This window comes from Diadema antillarum, unplaced genomic scaffold, assembly GCF_040938485.1.
Source record: "Diadema antillarum isolate AM-2024a unplaced genomic scaffold, OU_Dant_1.0 seq00000912_RagTag, whole genome shotgun sequence".
Lineage (NCBI taxonomy): Eukaryota > Metazoa > Echinodermata > Echinoidea > Diadematoida > Diadematidae > Diadema > Diadema antillarum.
The window spans coordinates 918106-943258 of record NW_027271768.1 but is presented as its reverse complement, the minus strand read 5'-3'; the positions used below and the strand labels follow the sequence as shown (position 1 = coordinate 943258).

General features: G+C 41.8%; 1 protein-coding gene across 1 annotated transcript in view; it reads right to left on the bottom strand.

Moving 5' to 3' along the window:
* Nucleotides 1-214: 214 nt before the first annotated feature.
* The window catches only part of LOC139741272 (uncharacterized), a 41808-nt gene continuing 16869 nt past the window's right edge, over nucleotides 215-25153 (bottom strand). The window contains exons 3-4 of the mRNA XM_071651868.1: nucleotides 15365-16108; nucleotides 215-516 (exon numbers count right to left, since the gene is read on the bottom strand). Coding sequence (XP_071507969.1) covers nucleotides 215-516; nucleotides 15365-16108 — 1046 coding nt within the window. The remainder of the gene's footprint in view (nucleotides 517-15364; nucleotides 16109-25153) is intronic.

The window sequence follows — 25153 nt, the reverse complement described above, 5'->3', positions numbered from 1 at the left end:
TAGCGCGTTAGTCGTCGCCCTGCACCGTCTTTGGGCATCATGGCATCTGACCCGTTGCCAGGTGACAAGTATCATCATCTGCCGCATACCTGCCACTAGGAGGTTAACATCTACTCAATCAGACAGATTGAGCAATGTAAAGTGGCGTTAGATTCCCCCAGCCTCTCAAGATATGAAAGAGTTACTCGCTGTTGTCCCACTTTTCAAATAGCCATCATGGGTAAACCCGCGTGTATCGGTGACGTGCCGTGGTGCGGGGGACGGCGATGGGTGTCGTGGCCATAGTCTGCGGGTTGGCCCGGCGGGGGCTCAATGGTGAGTGTACGTTGAGCATCTTTTCGTGTTCGGGATGCTGCGTCTCAAAGTGCCGTCGCAGGTCGACTTTCCGCTGGAAGGCCCGCCCACATATCTTACAGCCGAAGGGTTTGTAGCCCGTGTGCTTGCGACTGTGCGTGATCAGGTTAGAAGACTGACTGAAGGCCTTTCCACACACCAGACACTTGTGCGGCTTTTCGCCTGTAGAAAGGGAAAGAAAAAACAAGAAGAAACGAGATGTATAAAGATTGGGTGTAAAGGGTCATGAAAATCAAACAAAAGAGCTCTTGTACGGAAGACAAGTCATATAGCTTACATCAAAGTGCATATTGCTATTTCTTTTAAGATGTTATGGCCTAGATAATCTTTTGAAAACATCATTTGCCATTATCCACATAAGATGGTCTCATAATATTTGTGAGTGCATGTGTGTCTATGAGGGGAGGGGAAAGAAGTGTTTGTTGTGACGCGTTCGCGAAAAATTGAAATGAGAATGCCTATTTCACGCTACAGCTGGCATGACCTGTTACGACGATTTCCGTAATGAAATCATCTCAATGATGCGATGTCTATTTCTTTCTTTTTTTCTTTAAGGTCATACACGCATTTCTCTTTAAACGAGGTATCATTAAAATGCTCGCAATCTGTTCGCTTCTGGCTGTAAAACAACCCTGCGGCTGGAAATACAAAGCACTTAAGGACAAATCTTTCCACCGTGCAATCAAGATCCTCGGATCTCTTGTTCGCTCTAACACGCAGATTCAATAGTCAGAATTTTAAACGGGAGACAGACAGCAGCAAAATAAAGTCCACGTCCCTTTTTCCCGCCATCTTTGGGATGAAGACATCATATTTTATCGCTCTCGCGGGAGCGCGCAAATTACCCTAGCCCAATCATTGTCCATTCGCCGCACGTGAGTGCGCTTTCGTCGACGCGCGCTCGCTATTCAAAAATTCATAAAATTCCGTCTCACTCGCGCGAAATAAGTGTTCCACAAACTTACACCCGTCTTCTTTAAAGTACAGCGAACCGTTCATTCCCCGACCAGCGCCGACTGGTGTTAAAATGATGCGCAAGTAAGTGTTTTGCTTGATTGCGATTGGGAGGGGGGGGGGGGGGGAGAAGGAAGGGGGCACCCCTTTGTGTGTACATACAATTCGGGTGCATTATAGTCGAGTTTCTTCGTGTGTGTGTGAGTGTGTGTGTGTGTGTCGGTTTGATGACAAGCAGGGGTCGAAAACGAAAATTGCGTCGGCTTGGTTTGGGATTTGTCGTGACGATGAGGAGGACGAAAAAGAGGAAGCACTGTGTGTTGTATTATGGGGGTGTATTGACACGGCTGACGCCCGGCTATGCACGACTGGGCACGGGGCGTGAAATCGCGGCCGGCTCGTGGTGGCGGATTAAGTCATCGTTGCCCGGTCGACAGCTCCATGATGGGGCGCCGAGCTCAACTCGATGCCATAATCGAGCGGGTGATCGCACGCCGCAATGAATCTCGGACCACAGGGATTACAGAAAGACAGATAGAGAGAGAGTGGGAAAGTTATAGGAAGAGATAGAGAGGGAAGGAAGAGGGATTATAGAAATCACCATCTTTTAGTGACCACATCAAATCCAGAAAAAAAATCATCAATATCAGCTCAGAATTTGAATCACAATCTGAATCATCATCATGTTTTCATATACATTTGCCAGCAGTGTCCTCGAAATTTACTAAACTTCACTATTTAAGGTCAAGGAAAAGAAGCATACAAGCATTTCCACTCATAGCTTGGGTGACACTCTTGCTGTAATGCAGTCCGCAGTAATAAAGCTGCGTTCATTACTGCTGTATCATTCCTCGGCGAATCACACACACATAAAGCGGAGGCCCTTCGCTATAATCATTTTACCACGCTCGGTCTCCAGAGGCTCTAAAGACACTACTTAAGTCGGATTCCTGCTATTTCCTTTTCCCTCTCTTTCCCTTCTTCCCCTTCTAATTCCTTTCCTTCCTTTTTACTCTTTTTTTTTAAAACCGATTCGCCGATTGCTCGCAAGAGGCAGTTGTCGGGCAGAAATCGCGTTAAATTTTAATCACCAATTAATATTCTCAGGGTGGAGAAAGCTGCGGTCTCGTGTCCAAGTCGCTGTGTCGTATTTCTTCCCGATAGATATGCGGAGGGCCACCGGTAAGCAGAAATGATCCTCGCAGATTCGGCCGCAGACCCTCTCAGCTATGCTTGGCCGGTCAGTGTATTTCAATTTGACCATCATATACTTATTATGTTGGCGTTCTTCTTCTCTAACCACACTGACTCACATGATTTTGATGTCTTCTTTCTATTGGCTTTGTATATTGCTATCTACTCATTCTGTGCGTAGAGACCATTTTTGAATGTGTTTTTGTTTTGTTTTCTTTTAGGGGAACGACAAAATTAGAAATCACATGAAATTATACTATAGATGATGAATGTGAAAAGGGATTATAGTGGCGCCGTATAAACTCAAACAGGCAGGATATCTTGCATATTTCTGATCTTTGTGTCGTACCTGCTTCCATGGACTTTGAATACCGCTATCTACTGAAGATCATTCCTTCAAGCTGAATACATTACTGCGTATACTATACGAACCAAAATAAAAACAGCCCAACTTACAAACACAGATTAATACCAACAGAAGTAATAACATTATGAACCAACAGTAAAAATGGCAGCGAACGTGGAAGGGGTTGGTTTACCGCGCAGTCTCCGTGAATCGGAAGGTGGCAGCAATACTAAAAATGATTGATGGCTTGAATGTACCTCAAAATGTGCTCTGATTGGAAAGTATTTATTCGCCTATCAGATTTCAGGAAGAGCAAAAATGTAGGGGAGCGGAACTCGGACGTACGAATATAGGTCGTTATTTATTTTCTTAATACCATTCGAAAAGAGGTGGGGCTGGGGTCGCGGGAGGTTGTTAGGCTGGGTGTCTTGGAATCGCGAGGCCGGGGCATAGACGGGCGGATAGGTCGAGTCGAATTTCGAGCGACGAGAAAAGGAAAAAGACAAAATCGAGAAAGATGAGGGTCTAATGACTAGCGCAAACAGAAATATCGCCCTTAAAGCCGGGATGTCTTGTTCTGGAACATTCGAAGTGGATCCTATCTCATTTTTTTTTTATATGATTGTGGTCATAGTCAATAATCAAATGTGTATGAATAACTTTAAAGGGTGTCTTTATTGTTCATTATTAGTATGGTTGTTTTCGTTCAGAGATTCATCTTGATCGATGCGTGACGTCATTTCTGCAAGTTCCTGCCCACATGGGAAGATCAGTGCTGGTAGAAGCTAATTGTGATTGTGGTGAACGTGAAACTCGGATTGTTTTCAAATAATATCTCTTACCATATCTCAAGCCATTCTGTGTGGAGGGGAGGGGGATCATCGGGAATCTCTGTTCCAATTCCCTTCCGAAATTAAAGCATATGCTTGGGGGAAACTATGCTGCAGTTAGCACCTTTAATCCAGAAGAAACCCGCTACTTCCTTCACCTGCGTTTCAAGCTTGCCCTACATTACATTCATCCTCCAGCATTAAACCCTTTCTTTGCCATTCAGTCCAGGATGGACAAATCTCACACACACCCCTACTAGAATATGGGCAGGTAATAATAATGTGGCAAGCAAAGGGTTAAAGAACCATCACCCACCAGGATAATATGAGACGAGACTCCTGCGTCAACCGCAATTGCTGCTGGGCTGTGTCGGCGGGGGTAGGTGGTAGTATTATACCGCTGGATTTCCATCAAGGAAACGGGGCTATATAATACATCCACAATTTCTTTGTATTCCGGCAGTGAGCCAATCAGAGATGCATTGTTTTTTCTTGTTCTGATTTTCCTATTTGATTATTGTTGTGATCTGTTCTGTGCTTTAAGTTGTCTGCTTGCTGATATATATGAAGCCAGAAAAAGAAATGCGAATTTTTTGGAATAGTTTGCCATAGACGCCACAGGTAGTCAAAAATAGCATCAGCTGCCCCCCCCCCAAAAAAAAAAAGAAGAAGAAAGAAATCAATATATTATATAGGACACAGTATAAACATCGTGAATATTTCGTGTATTTATTGTTTTGTGTTTATTTTGAACTGTTGCACCAGATATGGTAATAATAATACCTGTGAATTTCTGCAGTGAGAACTAAAGGAACGAGGGTGTGTTATCTTACCAAGTACCACTTGGCGAGTGTATGAAGTAGCTGTCTATAGTGGAGAACCCTTGTGTTTGTGAAGAGTGGCGTGTAATGAATACCAGTCCTGTTATTGAAGTTGCGAGGGAACACTCGGCGTGCGTCTCGTATTGCGTGACGGAATGCTTTGGGCTGCAAACTTGGCGCACAATTTTAAACTCAACGATAGAGGGAAGCAAATATGCCGCAAAATATGCGCGCTTGGTATAAATCGCGATTTTCGTGATTAACAATCACTAACGATAATGAGCGATTTTATGACGCTGAATCATTGTCCAGCGCAGAATTCCCTGATGGATGTAAAAAAATAGTTGTGTAGGCCTAGTTTGTTTGTCTGTACCAAATGTAGAGCGACCATGATCTTTCTGAAACCCATCTCAATTACACACCCACCGATCTCATCCTTTGAAAGCCTCACACCCTGTGCCATTTTGCCGAATTCTGAATGTCAAAGTTAATAATGCTATTACAACCACCCACACCTCTCTGCGAAACCGAGGAAGGAGTCGGGTCCATCAAGCTACAAGGCGCATCATCCTGTCAACATGGGCTGGTATCCCCCTCTCTCATCCCTCTTTGCACCAACTAATCACCTCCAAATCGTTTCTAAGATTGCCCCCCGACACTGCCTCTCCCCGCTCTCCCAAGATACACACAGCCGGCGGTACACTCCAGCACTGGCTACTCTCACTACTGTATTCGGTCTGATCGCCTCCTCCGCGCCAAAGTACATGAAACCTCATATTTGCTTTCTCACTACGATAAGTGACGAAATCCATAATCGTTTCGCGGAGATGAGGGGGGGGGGGGGGGAGCTGGGTGCGAGGACAAGTCAACAACTCTTGTTACGCACACTTGACCTCGCTTTCGGACCTTCTTCACTATCACTGTCATTGCTACCTTCTTCGCCTTTCCTTCTTCTTCTTCTTAATCTTCTTTCTCTCTTTTTTTTCTTCTAAATTCATATTTTGTGTATGTGCGGGGATCTTTTCACACCATCATACCCCCTTTGATGACACCAACCATCTAACAGCGTTGTTGCGTGTTCGCCTGATTGCAAACGGTCATGTATCGCCTGCGACCCACTTAAGCGCGGGAATGGGCCTGGGTGAAAAACTGTGAGATTCACCAGCTTTGACCTGTTTCTTCACAAATAATCCGTAACGACAAGCCTTCCTTGCCAGAAATCCTCATCCCCACACCATCAAGACCATGATTACCAAGTATCTCTTTTTTTTTCTGTGAGTCTCGACAAGTCCAATTTCTCACCCGAGAGTGCCAAAGCCCATTGCGTTTACCTATCACACACTTCATAGAAAGTCGCCTCTTGTAAGATCTTCATTTTCGCGCTTAAAGTCCACCCTGCATGGGCAGTGTCCTCCTATACTGACAAGACATCGATGGACCATGAAGATCGCCCCCAATTTATTTGGATGAGCCACTTGAGCTCGGCCATTACCTCCACGTCTATACGATTACTTTGGCAGACGACAGGTCACCAGTGACAGGCGATCAACCCGATATTCCCGATATGACGTCATAATCAGCGTTTCCATATTAAAGGCACAAACAAAGAGAAATCGTGGTCTGCTTCAGTACATTAACTCCGTGATTACCATCGGCAACTTGTTTCAAAACGTGTATTGCTAGTGTCATTTTGAGATGGCTCTTCTTATTACAGGAGAGTTCAAGAGATTCTCACACACCCAGGACATTACCCTTACACAGATAACGATTTGCTCCTGTTTAAAGAAGAGAAATCTATTCAATCTTTTCGCTTGTATTGCGTTTTAGTAGTTTGGCTCTTTCCTATCTAGTTTGATGTCATCAGATCGACAGAGTGCTTGATGCGACAAGGGGAGGGAGCCACATCTGGCCGGGATAATTATTCTTTCAAATAGTCATAAAATATCCAAACAATTCTCTCCCCCTGTACACGACGTGACATCGGCTAATGGAGTTGGGGTGTCGTTCACCCTACGGCCGTGATGTGTGGGGAGTGGAAATACTTTTCCCACCCATACTTAGGTTTTATAGTACACAGAAGAATCAAAGCAACCCTCGATCTCATTTTTTCATCATTTTTCTTGATATTTGAGATGCGAGACCCTTGCGCTTTCACGAAGTTCAGCAGACACGCGTTTCGCAATCTCTTCCTTAACTTTCTCTTTGTTTTCCTATGACATCAAATTTACCATTGATTGTCGTAAATTGTCATTCATATCTCCATTTCATCATTATTGCATATTCCAATTCAGAAAGCAATGATCATTCCACTGCCATAAATGCACATAATTTTATAACAATGTTTCATGAGTCATTTAATATAATGATTATGTAGGTCCTTGTGTACATGCCTATATTTCATAACATTATTCTAAAACCTATTCCGATACATATAGGCCTGGTGTAAATTTCAAATCACACGATCTGAATTTAATTCACTTTAAGAAAATTCATCTTTCCGGAAGCAGCGGTATCTAACCATAAGCTCTCTCTCCTATTCTTCCTTGTGTGTATTTTGAAAGCATCGGTTGTTTACTTTTACCCGTACAAGATTCCTTTCCCTGAGTCATTGGTTTCTATTTGTGGGAAATAAAAAGAGACATCTCTTTTAGGAAATCGCCTAATAGTTCCTCTTAAATCACCTTCTTTGTCCGAAGACGAACCCACAGATTTCGTCTTCCACCGACTCTGACGCAACCACTGAAATCTATTCTATCCGGCCACCTATCAGAGTGAGATAGAGTATATCCCACAGCGTTCATATAAAGATACTAAGCTCCTTCAATAGCACAGTGTTATGTCATAGAGTTTAGCGATTCTGTTTCAGTTTGAAACACTGACTGAAATGCGAGATCTGATTTGCTTCTTGCGGTGAGATGAACAAAACAATGTATTGTATGAGAATAAATGCATTTGACTGCAGAGATTGAACAAGGGATAGGGGCACAGTTGCATTATTTGCCGGAAGAAAATGGCCGTTGATTGGCTAGTGTCGCCCTAAAAAGTTGGTGTTTTTTTTGTCGGTGAGTGGCTCCCCCCCCCCCCCCCGTATATATCATATAGCAAAGGATCCAGTTGTAGACAGTTAGAAGTAAAGACTTTGATTTCAATTCAAGAGATACATTTCACATACTATCATTAATACGACAAAGGGGGCGTTTTCTTGTTAACTGTCGACAGGAAGAGCTTAGTATTTATTCCCGTCTGTGCTGTATTCTGTCAGGTTGGCTTCTTGGAGCCTTTCTCACGTTGTCTGATTAAAAAAAAAAACAATATCTATTTTAGTCTTTAAATCTTTACGGGAGAGACCTCAGCATAATATGGGTAACCCTCTGCCGAGATAAGAAAAGCACGCGTACTTCTTCTGAGCAAATCTTTGGCGAGTTAAAAATCTCTCGCTGGTTGTATCAATGCACATGTCATGAAATCATGGGAGTTTGGCTATGAAGAAGAAAAAATAAATAATAAAAGAGAGACGCCGGAATAAAACACCTCCATGTGTTCGATTTGAGACAGCTTTCCACTTTATTGCATTCCTTTCATCACCCAGCGTGCCTGGCACAAAAGTCATGTCATTTACAGCTCCAACGCGACGAGATAATCACTTTCCTCCAAAAGCTAACATTGATTATTTTCTTGAGTGCAATCCAAGCTTACAACATCTTGGGCGTTAATTCCAGACGAGTGTTGCGGGACATGTACGCAATTGTTGGGTGCCCGCTTTGTTTTCCAGCGAACGGAACCCCATGCTCGGCGCGCGATAGGCAGTTCGTGCCTGAAACTAGCGCTCGTGCGTAATCATGCACTGGAAATTGATGGAGAAAACTTTCGCGCGCGGCGCGTTAACAATCTCTAAATTGCTCTGAGCACAAATCTTGTTTTCTAAAACATTCACTCTGTGAACAATTTGTTGGGTCGTGGCGCTGCTCAAGTGGTACTAGGGCTTATTGTGCGTAATATAATTTTGTGGTGACATATTTCGCTGAGAGAAAAAAACGAAGAAAGAGAAGAACACCAGACGACGTGTGACTGAGAACAATAGAAATATACTGGTACGGCTTCGATTTATGCTGGGTAAAGCAATTCACTGTTCGCTTATTGATTTAAGCACTCCACATATATTTTACGACCCTATCACGGCATTCACACACTGAATGACAGAGTACTGTGTCTATGCACTTACAAGTACTATGTCATCGAAAAGGTCAAATTCTGGAGACAAAATGGCGGAAGTCTTGCCTTATGTAATTTGACAACATTATAAAAGATTGCATACTGAAAACAATGTCATTGTGTACAGACGCAACAGAAGAGAAATAAGAAAAACAGAATGCACATTATTTCGCTGTCCTTCGTAACTTAAGATTTGTCATTGATTTATCCATATCATTGGTGATGATCACTACATGCAAACATTCAGCCGTAACTTGGCAAGCTTCATCTCTTGTTATGTCACGTCAACAACGCTATACCATCACAGTCTATAGCCAGCGCCGCGAGTGTCAATGAGAATAGTCACCGTTATCCTTTGCTGATGAGTGCGTCTGCAGAAATTAGCCATTTCTCATAATTAATAATAAAGCAGAAAACTCGTGCGTCATGTCCGTGTTTCCAAAATCTAGTGTATTTACCATGTTTATTCCAAGATTTGCCACCAAACCTACAGATGAGCGATACTCGCGCACGCGTCTCAGATTCAAAATAAAGACAGCGAGAAAGTTTTGTCGTAACATGCTACAACAAATCTGGTTTCTTTACCATGGGTACAGAAGTCATCCTGCTATCAGTGGTTGAATGTTAATGTATGCCGTGATGTTTTCTTTCTGCGAGTCCTCGGTTGACATACAAAACAACAAACAAACGCACACGCAAGTAATCAAACCCCATTATACTATCGCATACATGCACGAACGCGCACAAACAAAACCTCCAGCGCTGCAATGATTTAGAAGCTTACGTAAGAGTGTTATTTTCCTCCCCCACCCCGTCACACTACGCGCACACCTATCCTAAATAGTTATCTGATTGTCGCTTTTATATTTCTGGCATCTTCTGTTCTCATGTCTTTTGTATTGAATTAGACAGGCTCAAACCACACATTATGATTATGAAGTAGATGCCACACCTATTGACCACATTCGATGCCCGCGGCATCTTTTTATTGATTGGTTGAAAGAGGATGTATTATTCACGAGTTGATTGCACGTCACGTGACAGTCTCGATCAAAACACCGTTTCATTCGCAGCAATCCATCCATCATCGATGTTTCGTTTTGTTTGCGTCGTTTCGTTTCGTTTTTTGTTTGTGTCACATTTTCCTTTTTTTCTGACATGACATTCTGACAATGCAAGCGCAAGCGTGTTATTGACAGTTTCACACGGCAGGGATGGGAAAGGGATTGTTATTGACCAAATCTCAATGTGATTGGTCATCCAATAGGATCTGAACAAGGATATTGATTTTTGGATAGTTACATATACTTTCATCATCATCAAAATCCTGCCCTGCATTTTTTTTTTCATTCATTCTATGCCAGTTGTAAATCAAATTAATGCTACTCCGGTATACAAATGGGACTTGGTGATAAATTACAATAAGATATTACACCAGGTTTGTCATTTTCTGAGGAGAAGAAGAGGGGAAAATCCAATTCGGCGACGAATTGACTTCACAATTATGAAATGTGGTGAATTGCTTGCATTTTGAACAATATTGTTATCTGGTGACTCGCGCGAGTTTATGCGCACGCCACTATCCCAACACTTACGCTTAACAATATTTGGCCGAACAATGAAATCAATTTACAATATTGGTTGAAGCAGGGTTGTCCGCATCTTCGCGTATAGCTTTCCAAGCGACAATACTCTAATTGTCCTGTGCCCTACTCATCCTACAGCTCACAATCATTTATTCATAAATTCTGATTACTCGCATAATAGCTTGTTTTGTCCGGACAATTGTAATCTTTTTATTTTTTATTTTTTTTCTTCTTTTCGGTCTATGAACTCGCTCGTTCGGAGAAAAGCGTGCGGAAGATTCGTTACGTATTCATGCAGTATAGTTTAATTTATTCAGATTCACATAATTATGATGTCGGGTTAGCGACTGAGCAGAGTCGATGGAGGAATTCTAATAAATCATACTTTCGAAAAGCAAATCAGCCGAAATACCTAAGCGGTAAACCGGTATCAGTCATTTCAGAAGGGATGCACTTTTCAACAGATTGGTTGGGCATCGCATGTAATAGATGTTTTTAGACCAGAAATTTAAGTGCACACTTCTCAGCCGTGTTTGTATGTTATCACATCATTTAGAAAACATGTTCAAATTTCGATGAAGAATTCTCTGCTCTTTTGACAGTTTGGACGTAACCCTTGCTCAAATTCATTTCAGCGTAATTTCATCCCCAAACGTCAATCCTCTTAAGGGATTTGCGAAACGTTATCATTTTATTGAAAGCACTTTTCTGTGAGACGAAATTCTGAACAACAACAGCAGAAAAAAAAAAACACGGGGTTGGAGAGCTTTAATGATTTGGAGCTTATTCAGCGCGCATCCCTGTGCTATGTAATCTTTGAGACGGACAATGTCATCGTTCTTTGAGCGCCAAACCAAACGGAAGGCCGAGTTAGACGGAAGGATAACGCTAGCAATCGCCGAAGACTAGCCTTTAGAAGGTGAATCAGAAGAAGAAAAATGTATCCGCACCATTCTAGCTAACGCTGCTGCAATGGTTCTGCGAAAAAAAGGTGGGGTTGACGGTTGAATAGCAGCAGCCATTTCGGGCTCTGGAACTCTCCCCGTACAAGTTTACCCTTTTCTTTCAAAATAATAGCGCGCGCAATCATAATACGCTAATCTGATTTGTAACCGGGGTATTTACATCTCTCAGGAGACGTAAGGATTGTCATCTTCCAAGACACGCCAGATTCTGGCTCGATTGGCTCTTTCATACGTTCTACAAATGCTTGTGCTTGTCGCAGTTGTTTTTATTCTATCACGTTGAAAGTGTGTGTTTTGTACGGGGTGGGGGTTACTCGATGTTGTAAAAAAAAATCGCAAAGACAGCCTGCTTGATTTTGTTTCCTGCCTTATTCGCTTACGTGATATTGTGTGCTGAGCACTTAGCTTCGAAAGTGGAGGGAGGCCAGATGTAAATGAATGGGTGAAGATCGCTAAGCAGCAGAAAGATACATTATTTCTAGTACATAACTGTTGATATGATTGTCTTTCCAGTCACGCGAAGATCTGTATGGCCTCGGTCGTCTGCCAAGATAATTTTCGACATTTTATTGCGCGCCCTTTTTCTTTTCCTTTTTCTTCACCTACCCCCTCTTTTATCACACAGGCTTGAAAATATTTCCTTGAAGGTACCTTGCCACGTTCTTTTTTCTTTTCCATCACGATTTGGTGGCTCTCAAAAAAAGTGATTTGGTAAATTTTACTGGTATGATCCTATTTCAAGATTGAGGGTGACAGAGTTTTCATGTACAGCGATCGCACGCTCTGACCATGCCGTTGCTTACATGGATAAGCTGAATTCCTATAACATGGCCAGTTTGCTCGTGGTTTTGTCGGAGGGTACACATTGTCTTTAGCCATGTAAGTGCACTATGACAGATGTTCCTAGAAAACTCAAACTGTAAAAAGGCAACAAAGATAAAAAAAAAGACTTAAAATGTTCTGTCATCTTCTGACCTGATGATTTCAGTTTGTTTAAGTTTGTGCGTTTGAATGCTTACCTAAACTATTTTCAGACGCAATTTGACGCATGCCTCTAATAGCACACAGTGTTCATGATATGGTGACACAATATTGTCATCTCAATAATGTATTCACGCAATACGTACTCTTTTTTGTTTTTCCTCAGCTTCAACAGTTGTTAAACTATGGCTTGCACTGCTTTAATGTCTATGTTATTCTCTTTCTTTGTTGAGAAAAAATAAAAAAAAGAAAAGTAAACCCAAATGGCTATTACACTTATGCTGTGCAGGCTCTATTTGTATTTGATTTAAAGGATGACAATCTGAATTACTAGCAATAAAAATACAACAACTAATGTTTTGTAGTTATAGAGGACGTCAGAATTCTTTGGCGGGTAAACTCCACAATGACCAAGCGACATTGGGCATGTTCGTCAACACACGGAGCTTGAGTTACTCTGGTTTTTCCATGATCATTTCTCACTTTCAATTACAGAGCTCTCTTGATGTTTTGCCGCCACCATTTTTCAAAAAGGGGAAACGGATCTCTGTACTTTATGTGGAAGCTTTCTAGAGGTTTAATCTGAGTGATCCACACATTTCTATGCCTGCATTTTCGCAACGTTTTTAACTTTAAGTCTTCTGAAAGCTCGGGTAGAGAAAACCTTTCCTCCTCTTTTATGCTTTCGGCTTTGCTGGTGCGATTATTGCAATCTCCTAAGTTGTAGTCATTATCCTTAAATCGGACTACAAAATCCGATCAAATGCACCAGCACGGCCAGAGTGACAAAGTACTGATTAGACCCGTGTTATGAGGTCTGAAGTCTAAAGTTGGGACAACAAGTTCCTTTGTAATCTGGGAATAACGCATCTGTCGTGTTTTGAACCGGCTGCACGTTACCCACGTCTCATCCCTGATTACTATAAGATTTACCCTTTTACCGACCCATCCAAGAAGGACGGGGGGGGGGGGGGGGGGGGACAAAAGGTTAGAGGTTAATGTTTTGTTGGATTATCATTCTTACACTTTCTCACATCAGCAAAGGCAGGGATCTGCAGAAAGGGGTGCGACGAATTGCGACAATAACATACGATCAATAATTCGTAAGCTCTTTTAAGATTGTTTTAATAGGGAGTTTTGCCGCTGCGCCCCCCACAGGTGACTGACAGTGTATTGAAATTGAGGGACCTGCGAAAAGCTGCATTTTTTTCTTTTCTCCCTTTTACTGTCAATAGGGGAAAGCCTGATCGATTTCTGACAGTTACTATGAGATTTGGCTGCGATAAACCGTATTCACTGATCGGCCTGTTACGCCACAAGTAGTACTGAGTGAAAGGGGTTTAGAGAGAGGCGAGGGGCTTACATCGATCCGAGACAAAAAGAACCATTGTGAAGACGAGAGATTTATAATATCGGAAAAAGGATTTTAGAGGGTTTGCATTGATGAGAGAGAACTGCACAGCATATACTCCAAACACGCAAAGAAACACGCACACATACAGACTTATATACACACACGGACATGAAACAGAAACTAGCATTTCTTTTCCCTTCTCCGTACAAGTTTCTTTCCACGTGAGAAAGAAAACAGCCTGACAGATCGATATCGTGCAAAACTTGTTTAGTTCACGATTACGAAAGCAGACAAATATGATGTGAGGTCAGAGTGTTGCCGAGCGCCGGAATGAACGTTGTACAAAAAGACTTTGTACGCAATTCTAGCTTTACTGAAAAATGAAAACAAACAAACAAACAAACAAAACGGGAGGAGAAATTAAGGAAGTTGTTGTGTTGAAGGTTGCTGTTGCGAGTTGCATAATGATAATCTTAAAGGTTTAGATGCAAATGCTTAACTGACGCCCGACAAACTGCTTTGAGACTGAGAAAAAAAGAAGAACAGATATAGGCCATACAATAATGTAAATGTTGGAAATGAGAAAATGAAATCATGTGTACGCCGAAAACAGCTAAGGGGGACGAAAACAGAAAGATAGCGCCGGGGTGAGGGAAAGTTTATCACCTTTTTTGGCGCCAAGGAATTTATCGATCTCCGTTTGGTGAAATCGCAGAAGGAATCGATACAACTCTCTTGTCAACAAGGAGATTTTTTTTTCTACTCGCGGTCCAAGTAACAGATTAAGATTTCGCTTATTTACAAATCTGCTTAGCTCCTTTTTCCCCCCTCTTATTTTTTCTTAACTTTTATGACCTCTTGAATCGATCGATAACGTTTTGAAGCCACGATCGATCAGACTACCGGGTTATAAATTGTGTTTGCTTCATGAAAGATTGATTTTTAGCGATCGAAACAGATTTAGCGCAGTCATTGCCTGGCGCGGGATAAAAAGCTCGTCGAAATAAGCCCCAAGAAATTGTTTTGGCGACGACGCTTTTTCTTTCCCTCTCAACATGTGGTATAGAATCCAGTAGGACAACAGAAGTTGTCTCTCACCATTTCATTTTTCACTTCTCTCACATTATTGCCAATCTGATGTTAGTGATGACTTATGCCCCATTTCCCCCGCATTTTCATAACACTGTCGGTAGCGTTGAAAACTGAAACACATGCCGTATTTTGACAGGATTTTCAAAAGGCTTCCTGAAAACGCCACGTCGTATCATAAACCTACATGCATATATCTCACAAGGCCATTACTTATGAGACGGTTCCAAGTGCGCGTAAACAAGTCGGTGCGATTGTGTTTATCGCTTCACACTATTTGAGTCAACGTCTCTGCGAATCTGACAATTGTGTTATGAACATGGTGAATGAAAACATTGTAATAAGCTACGACTGATGTCCAAGATGTTACTGATTAAGTTTAAGGATTAATGTCCATACTGTAATCCATCGTAATATACATCACCACCAGGAATAAGGGCGCACAGTTTTGCTACGACTACGACTTAAGTATGACAGTATCATTACAGAGCGTGGACTAGCAAGGGTAATTGCAATTTTAGACAATGTGGAAAGTTCAAATTGACAAATGGAAAACAGATTTTGCAGCTATTGATTCATCCATCCATCGCCATCCGTCCGTTATTACATTCATTCATTCATTCATTCATTCATTCTTTCATTCATTCATTGATGTTTTATCCATTCCATTCTCCTTACCTGTGTGTATGTATGTGTGCTTCTTCATGTCCGACTTCTGGTGGAATCGTTTGCCGCAGTACTGGCACGGGTACGGTCTCGTGTCCGAGTGGATCAGCATGTGTGTCGACAACGTGGATGACCGCTTGAAGGTCTTCCCACACTGTTTGCACTCGAACGACCTCTCTTGCGAGTGCACGGCTCGATGTTGACTGAGGCTGACGGCGTGGCCGAACGTCTTGTGGCAGATATCGCAGGCGAAGGGACGCTTGCCGCTGTGCGATCGCCTGACATGGACCTCGAGACCGTGCGGCGTGCTGAACACCTTGCCGCAGTCGAGGCAGTTATAGGTGCCGTGCGGCTGGTGATTCGGCGGCGAATCGAGCAGCTTTGCGTCGCTCACTTCGTCGACTTCCGGCGAGAATCGCTGCAGGCGATCGGGCATGCGGACTCCCGTCGGTGAAAGCGGAATGCCTCCGCTGCCTCCGACGCCGACGCCTGTCCCGGCGCCGGCGCTGCCGTGGTGGAGGCGGTGATCGCGGAGCTTGCTTCTCGCTATCGCCTTTTCGTGCATGAGCGAATAGGGCGAGCGGAAAGGAGCAAAGTTCGGGATGGCGAGCCCAACCTTGGCGTTGTACCACCGGAGGTCCTCGGGGGCGAGGGCCACCATGTCCTTCTCAAGCTGGGCGAACCGAGCTCGGTAGACGTCGGTGTAACTCAGGCGACCATCCTTCAGTAATTCCGTCATTTCGCGGTTCAAGAGACCTAGAATGAAAAAGATAAAAAATTGAGCAAAAAGAATTAAGTGAATAACGTTTATACTGAAATGGGAGGTCAGATATAAAAGAGTTGAAGCACAGATACGTGCATTACTAATCTATGGATTGCAAATCCATATAACATTTTTGGTCGAAATCCCCGTAACCATGGAAACTGGTGTTAGGTAAGTTCTATTTCAGGGATATAATGTCACAGGCTATCAAATACTGCTAAAATCAGTTGCTAAAATCAGTGCTGTAATTTGTATGAATTACACAGATTACAAGAATAACGTTTAACTATTACCTGGTATTATTTTGATTAAACATACACAAGACAATATTGACAGAAAAACCCCTACGTGATAATGTTGTATTTCACTAAGATTCATAGTTGTGAAACTTCAATAGTTTCAACTTAAATTCATCACGGTACTTTGATACATGCAAGGTTGTTGACACGATCGTGGCAAACACGGTCATTATGAAGTTGAATGTTTTCGGCTCTTCGCCCCTTTCTCTGTTTAATTCTAATGATGATGATAATGATGCTGAAGAAATTTACAAGTGATGCAGCAACGTCATATTTGATTTTTCTTCACATTTTCTCTACCACTGAATTGTAAAGCAAAATGGTTATTATCCGATCCCTAGAGATAGTCGGTGAAATAATAGAAGAAAACTTAACGGAAAATTTCGATTGTAACCGAAGGATGTAATCGGCTTAACGAAACTAATAGCCTGTTAATATGCGGACTGCAAAGCTGTGCTGAGCTTTACTCGCAGATCTGATTACTTAAGTTCGTTTTCATATCTTATATTGAATGTTCGTCTTTTCATCGTTCAGTAATGTTAAGAACTTTTATATAAAGAGAAAAAGATGACTTTGTTGCAAACTCTTACGGTGCTAGGAAGGGTTGTAACTTAGATTAAAGGGAAATAAACACAGGGGAAGAGAGAATGAGGGAGAGAATATTAAGATGATTTAGACAGAGATAAAAAAATGTTTTCGAGTTACATCTAGCGGAAAATTGCAGCGAATAATTATTTTTACCATATGCGCCAGTGACCTATAGTCATGAAAAAAAAAGATATGTAGGGAAACGCCCAAACTGTAACACTGATGGGAGAGAGAGAGAGAGAGAGAGAGAGACGGTTGGGTGGGAGATAACCCGGTGTGTATAGATATTGTTTAATGTTAAACTTGTCATTTCATTTTTCTATTTACTTGAAAATAAAGTCAAATCATTTCTTTTTATCCCCTATTTACAGGGAGCAACTCTGACATGCACCAAGCTCTGATGTTGTTTAACCATTTCTGTGCGAATGATCCAAATACGTGTATACACAAATTTTACACACTTATGGACAAGATTTTTAATGTGACACGCAGAGATTTAACATTGGATTTAAGTGTGACGGATGTTCTCTAAGACTTCAATATTTATTTTTCTATCATTATGAATGCGTAATATTTTGTATCTATAAACTTACAGAGAGCTAGAGGGGACAAAAGGGGAAAAAGATTACGGAATAATGATGTGATGCACAATGATGAATAGACCTTCTCAGGTGATTGTGGTAACGAGGAGCGAGATTATTTTCTTCTTTGTTTTAACATTGCGCGCACTCTTTTAAGAAGAAGCTCAAACAAACATTGTAAGGTAGGGCCTACAAGGGTCTGTTTGCTGTCTAATATTAAAACATATCCATAGATATCGATTAAGCTTAGATCTGCATCTATGAACATGAAAATATCCAAAATTCACTGAATAGTGAATTAGACCAAGCAAAGTTGATAGGAATCACCACACCTTATGTCAAAGACCATAGAGTAGGTACGTTTTTTAAGACCCTACACGGATATGACAGTGTGGGGCCTATCTTCGTTCATAAACTAACTGTAGGCCAGACTTGCGGAGGTGTTCATTGATGTTCTATGTCAATGCAGGGAGGTAGGTCAAAGACTGCGAAGTAAAAGACAAAGACTTCTGATCGATTTTTTCGAGGTCCTTTACCAAATGCAATTGTCTCTAAAAGACAGGATGTAATAAACGTTTGTTGGGGAGACATTTACCAATATGTACTCACTATTTGACAGAGAACGGGAGTTAATGCCCCGAAGTACAAGTAGTGATAAAATGTTAGAACCGCACATGATATGCCTATGCATGGCATCATATTGTTTTCTTGCACGCAAGGCTCATTAACTAACATACGTTTACTCACGGAAGATCACAAAGCTATGGGACTGATATGGCTCTGTACTTCTATAGTGCTCTTACAAAGCAAAGCGTTCACACATGAGCAAAGATGAGCCAAGCAAAGGAAAGGATGGAAGGATTTATTTTATGAGTAAGAAGGCAGTGATACCATGTTTGGATTTACCTTTTTGTTTCTCATGAGAGCATTCACGCTGACAACACAAGTGCATGAAAATTCGCGGCAAAATGGCTACTACTATAACATACATGATATCCCAGTCACTTTAAGACAATCTTCCATGTTCGGGATCGTGTGTATAGTTACATTAAACTGCATTTTATACAAAATCACCACAGAATATCTGGTTTATTTGTCAACCACACAAAGTGTTTCCTCGAAGACAAATTCACGTTGTTCTAATCAAACAAAAGAATAAGGGTGCACTTTGGCAGAATACACGTTTTCCAAAGTAGGCTTACATGAAAAAAAAATGGCGGCAAATATCTTCCGCTGGACGTGCTGGCGCCATTGAAGAATCGTATCAACATTTACACCTTAAGATATGCCTCTGTGTGATGTACACTGTGTGTGTTTACCGATGCTTCAGCCATTATCAGGCCATCTGAACGTTTTGAAGGTTTTCATGTTTTTATGATGTTACAGACCAGCGCATATACACATGTTCGCATGTCCACTCGCGCATGGATATTGCAGGCGAGCAAGTGCTGATAATAATTATGTATGAGTGACATGCAACTTCGGACAACGAATGATACGTAATCATGGTAAATGGCAAGTCGTGAGCTGGAATTTGTAACAGTTATAGTGTTGCATCCTAGACATAATCAATGTGCTAATCTCAGCGTTTGATGCACAGTTTTGGCCACTTATTCCGTACCACGAGGGAAGCTTTGTTTCAGCGCTGTCTATACCTTTTGTCAGGATCTCCCTTCCGACAAAGACAAGAAGAGGAAATAAAGGTTATTGCTTTTTGAAATCAGACGCTGATCGCGACTTGCCATCGTCGAGATTGGCGAATTATTAACCCGCGGCACGCGGCTGGCATTGCGATACACTCGGATGGTGAAGATAAGCTCTCAGATAGACGTACTTCAGCAGCTTTTCCATATTTTTCCTCTTAATAAAACAAATCTTTCTCCCCGGTCTCTCTGTTTTTCGCTAAATCTGTAAACAGAACGGAGAGAGAAAGAAAGATAGATAGATAGGTGGAGAGAGAACGAAAAATCGTGCACCTGTAGCTTTTCTCATACAGATTGGTTTTTAGTTACATTGGCAGGGATTATAATGTCTATATTTACCCAGCTCTTTAGTCGACAAATGAATCGGTGTACCAATAAATGTCAGATGGGGGGAAAAGGACAGAAACAAAGAGAAGGGATGGGGGGGGGGGGGGTGGATGGGGCTGGTTGGAGGGTAGTTGAGATCGAGGAGCGCTTAAATACATTCCGCTGGAAAATCAATTTTTTCCCGGCATTTAACTTGGTGTAAAATCGTGCTTTGCTCTCGATTTGCAGCTTCAATATTTGCCACAATCGGGCACTGATTGCTGCAAACATTGTAACCTCTTGTGCTGGCGGGGAAAAAAATGATACGACAAATTGCCGTCACCTGTTCAATCACAATGGAATATAACATTTCACTTTACCACACAAAGGCGAGGAATGCAAACGTAGCCCGAAAATGTATGAAAACACGCCCGCGATCACATTCTTGCTATGTATGTGACTGTTGGGTATTATCACGTGTAACTGACAAGATCTACCAAGCAATAAACATGAAAGTAGTAACCTAGGTGATATTTTTGTTCTTCAGTTGCTTTTAGTTAATGAATCTGTGTCTCGCTTTCTTTTAATCCAGCGTATTTTGCAAACAATTGAATATGAGGTTGTGATTGTGAAGCGGTGAATATCGGTTGTTTTCATTTAACTTTTGAAGTGATGTCTATAAAATATTCTAAAGTCGTTTTGAGTCGCATCCGCAGTCAGTGGGAATAGGAAAGTCCTCCAAAAATGTCGTGTCATTGAAATGGATGATGATGATGATGACTGACCGCGATTTAAGCAAGATTGTGCTTCCCTCGTTCTTCCATGCAGTGCTGTGTGTTGTCTTTTGTACAGTCTTGCGGCCTCCGACGCTTTGTTTGGGGGTCGAGTTGAATCATGGCAGCATTAGTCGCACAATAGCCCCTGATGGAGACGTGTGTACAATTATTACTTGCATCGAGGTGACAGTCAACATTAAAGGCCTGACGAGTCGGAATACGATTGCCATTTCTTTTTTTTTTCAACTTTCGACGGTGACCGATTCCGACCCCGCGGAATAACTTGGTTGTCTGCGGCATTTGCTTGTCTGCTTTGGTGATGTGGAAAGAGTTCTTAAACTATTGAAAAACTTACAGTTCACGTGTCCCCTTTGCAACTCTAACATTAGATTAATTTCATAAGCTGGCATGTTGTATATTCATGTAGGTTATTCGGACCTTTCCTCATAATGACTAAACTGGAAACGTCTTTATGAAGGAGGGGGAGACAGCATTATAGATTTCCAGCGAGTTTATTCGGAGACCGAAAAAAAAATACAACTGTTCTTCTCGATACGAAAAGGGAGTGTATTCTCGAGTTACATGGCGTTTGTTTTTCATCTCCTTATTAAAAAAAACAACAACAACTCTGACGTGTATTACCGTAAGATTCCATAGATGATGTTGGGAGACACTATTCTCCAACTATGCAAGTTTTTGTGACTTTTGCAAAAGGGATATACGACCTTTAAAGCACACAATCTATTAGCATTGATTAGTGTGCATCCTATTGTAAACTGCAGCTTCGGAGGCAACGCTGTGATAGTTCATCATTTTTGGTCGGCTTTCTTTCTTAAATGCGATGTAATTCTTAAACTCTTTCATTTTGATAAGCATTACGATGGTGGAACGTCGCCATGCAATCTCAGCGTTTATTCGGAACCGCTACACGCATGCAGGAAAACTGTGTTAAGACACTATCAGTGTCGCCATATTGTACTCAAGCTTCTACAATAGTGCATGCGTATACGCGTATCATAGGTGGATTCGTCAGTTGCAAAACGAATTCCGTTCTATTGCCAGTCGGTGAGGTCGTTTTTGTTTTCTTGCTTTCTTTGGAAAATGTCTATTTTATTCTGTTAGTCAGTAAATCCTGGGGAAAGAGAATGCCAAAAAAAAAAAGCTGCCACATATATTATAAAAGACGGGAGATGGCTGTCTGATTTCTCCACTCTGCATTTCTCTATCTCCTTCTCTTTTTAACCCCCTCTCTCTCTCTCTTATTTCAGAGTGGGATGTATAAATGATGAGGAACGGAGGGACAACGCCATGATTGGAGGCGGGAACGTGACACGGGTAGACCAGATTGGCTCGGCCGTAATCGCGGGGTATGATTTTGAGGGGGTTTCGGCGAATTCTGCGTGCTTTTACGAGCCTATAAATCTTGTTTTTGCCATGAATTATACAACTGTTGGGGGCACTTTGGTTCTGATAGCTCCAATCTCCCGCCCAACTAAAATTCTATCATTCCACTATGTTTCTTTGCTTGTCCTAGTTTCATTTCCACTTTCGTATACGAGTGCAGTGCGGGTGAACTCCTAGTGTTAGTGGTGTATTAAAGTTCCTACTGAACTCTTTGTGTCTGCTTGTGTGTATGTGTGTATAAAATATGAAGGGCTTATTTTCAATGCATAGCAATGTCACGTATCTCTTAAGTTTAAGCTTCATCACAAACTTTACGGCAAACTTAAAACATAAAGGTGAAATAATAAAGTACGCCATTCGTGCGTCTGGTTTATTGTCTGTGTGAATGATGTTTGTGTGTATGTACGTTTGCGTGTTTTGCAGGCATTATCTACCGTCTGAAGGTATACCGCATTCATTGTAAAACTGCACAGGCATGCAGAGCACACGCGCGTGCACGCTTCCCCACGTGTAGATATGAAGATTCCAAGCCACCCGATGGGCTACGAAATCATCACCATAGGGAGCCGATCAGTTAATGTAATCGTCAAATGTAGCTGTTGCGTGTTAAAGACAAGAAGATGCGCTTTCTACATTGTTCTATTCAACATCTGTGGCTATAAGATTAAACCTCCATTTACTGCGTAGAGCGGCTAGAGGTTGAAAGGTCGACGACGCATTATCACGGGTGGTTATCTTAACCCCTCATGTACCAATGACTGAAAATTGCACATTTTACACACAAACCAATGGATAGGAAATGAACGTGACACACAGAGAGTTAATGCCGATTTGAGTAGAGAGGCAGCTTGGCCTTTACCTTGTGCTGTATTGTCGTCTGTGCGGGTTAGGTGCACAGCAAGAAAAATAGTACTCGTAACTTTGTTGCATATCACAATCATCACTGCAATTTCGCAGCGCGCTTAAAAATTTATGTTATTGGAATAGACTTCATCAGGGATAGAATTATATTTTGCATGGTATGTCTGTACACGTTCACTTTTTTTACGATGCGTTTTTTATTCACTATCTATTAAAACTCGATGCATTATTACCATTAATAGTCTTGTCCTTACAGCGATACAATTTAATTACAAGAAATAAATAAGCCCTAATTACGGGGTGCATAATTAACATGGTCTAGAGAGCTCCCCTGCTAGACAACGTATTTGTCCTTTTTTTGAGTGCATGTACAAGACTGAAACACACTGCTATGGTAAACATGTGACTGTCGAATAGTAAGCCGTACCCCCTCGCAGGGGCTTGGATTTATGAGAGTGATTGCATTACACCTTCATCTTCTCGTACGTACGACGTGTCCCGAATGCCAACGATCCGCCACGGTGATTGCCGAAAATTCCCCGAGCGCGCGCTTGCAATTTATACACTGATTCACTTAATTAGGATGTAACTTTCTCTGTTTTATAAAATTGCCGAGGGGCAGCGAATATGAATCATGGGGCATGATCGAAATGAAGAAATAGCAGAGTGTTTGCGATTAATATTAATGCGTGCCTGACTACAGCCGTCTGTCGCAGTCGTTGCTACCGCGTCTTCCAATCGCCCAAACTCCAAGCAGTGCGAAAAAGACTCTGGGCACGTTGTTCTGAGTGGCACTATTTAATATCATAGCCATCTAAAGACAATAACAAGGGGGAATGGATGATGATTGCTGAAGTCTAACATTTAAAGAATCGCTTTCAACGAAATGATTCCGTTATTTCTCTATTGTTTCCCCTTCTTGTATAGTTTCCTTGAGAGTATAGCCCCCCTCCCTTCACCCCTTTCCCTCCCTCATTTTCTCCCCCTCTTTCTGTGCCCTTGTCGAGGGAGAATATATCGCTAAGGAGAGAGGAGAAAATGTCTGCAGTGATATATATCACACACTCATGAATAATAGATGCGTTTCCCGCTCCCTGCATCTCGAGATTGTACACGGGCCGTGGGGAGATGGAAATCAGGAAGATGAAGACCCGAACTAACGAATCAATTAATATCATGTCTCATTGATCTCTCACACCGGAGAGAGAGAGAGAGAGTGAGATAGCGAGGGAGAGAAAGAGACGGTGGGCTGAAGAAAATAGAGATAGGAAGAGAGCAAAATAGAGAGATAGAGGGAAAATAGAGGGAGACAGAGAGAGAGGAGGGTGCAATAAAGATAGTATAGACAGACAAAAACATAGAAACATAGCGAGAGATAGAAAAAGAGAAAGGCAGAGAGGTAAACAATAAAGAGAGATTGATGGGCAAGAAACAAATATAATAAATAAACAGAATGGAAAGTATATGATAGAAAGAGAGAAAGTTATATAATCAGACCTATAAGGAGAGAGAGAAACAAACAAGTGACATAAAGAAATATAATGTACAATGAATGGAAAGATTCATACTTGAGCCTTCTAAGAGCTAGAAGGGCATAATTGTTAGGAATAATAAGGAATAACGTTCTCAAGCACTCAGATGGAGATATATCCCCTGCATGGCGTCCAGAGATTTCGAAAAAAACAACGAATTGTGATAACTTCTGATAGGTGTGGCGACTGAATGTCAGGATGTGGGAAATTTGAGAAAGACTGAAATATGGAAGGGAAAATGAAAGCTGCTACAACTTGAAAATGAAGTGCATGGGAGAGAAGGAGAATTATTAAGAGACGAAACAGAAAACGAACGGCGGACAGCTGCTGTCAGACAGACTTGAGTAGGCGCCACGAGGAGTCTACAGAGGAACATCAACTTTTGCCAACCGACTGAGAAGAAGAAGGACGCAAGACGCTCATGATCTCATCTAATCTCATTGGATAGCATACACATTGTATATGTATGATTATACATTCATATAAGTAAATATATATATATATATATGTATGTGAGTGTGTGTGTGTGTGTGTTTGAACATATATACATATATGTTTGTGCTGTGTGTGTGTGTGTGTGTGTGTGTGTGATTCTGATATGATAGGGTACAGAAAAGGGAAAAAAGATAGGGAGGAGGGAGTGCAACATCTCACACAAGTCGACGAGGCGCCACGATCAGAAATAAGAACATAATTATTCGCTTGAAAAATAAAAGCAAGCGAATTTAGAATGGTGGAGTTGGAGAGATGACATGGAAAGTTGGTGAAATGAGGAGAGATAGTGAGAGATAGGGAGAGTGGAGAGAAAGGGGAGATATATATATACTGTGATATTGTGTGTGTATGTGTGAATGAGAGAGATGAAGAGATGGAGGGAGAGGTAGGAATGTAGGGTGAGAGAGAAAAAGAGAGAAAAGGGAGATGAGAGAGGGTGGGGAAAAAAAGGAGAAAGATATTCTTTGACAGGTAGTGGGGATAAGTCAATCTA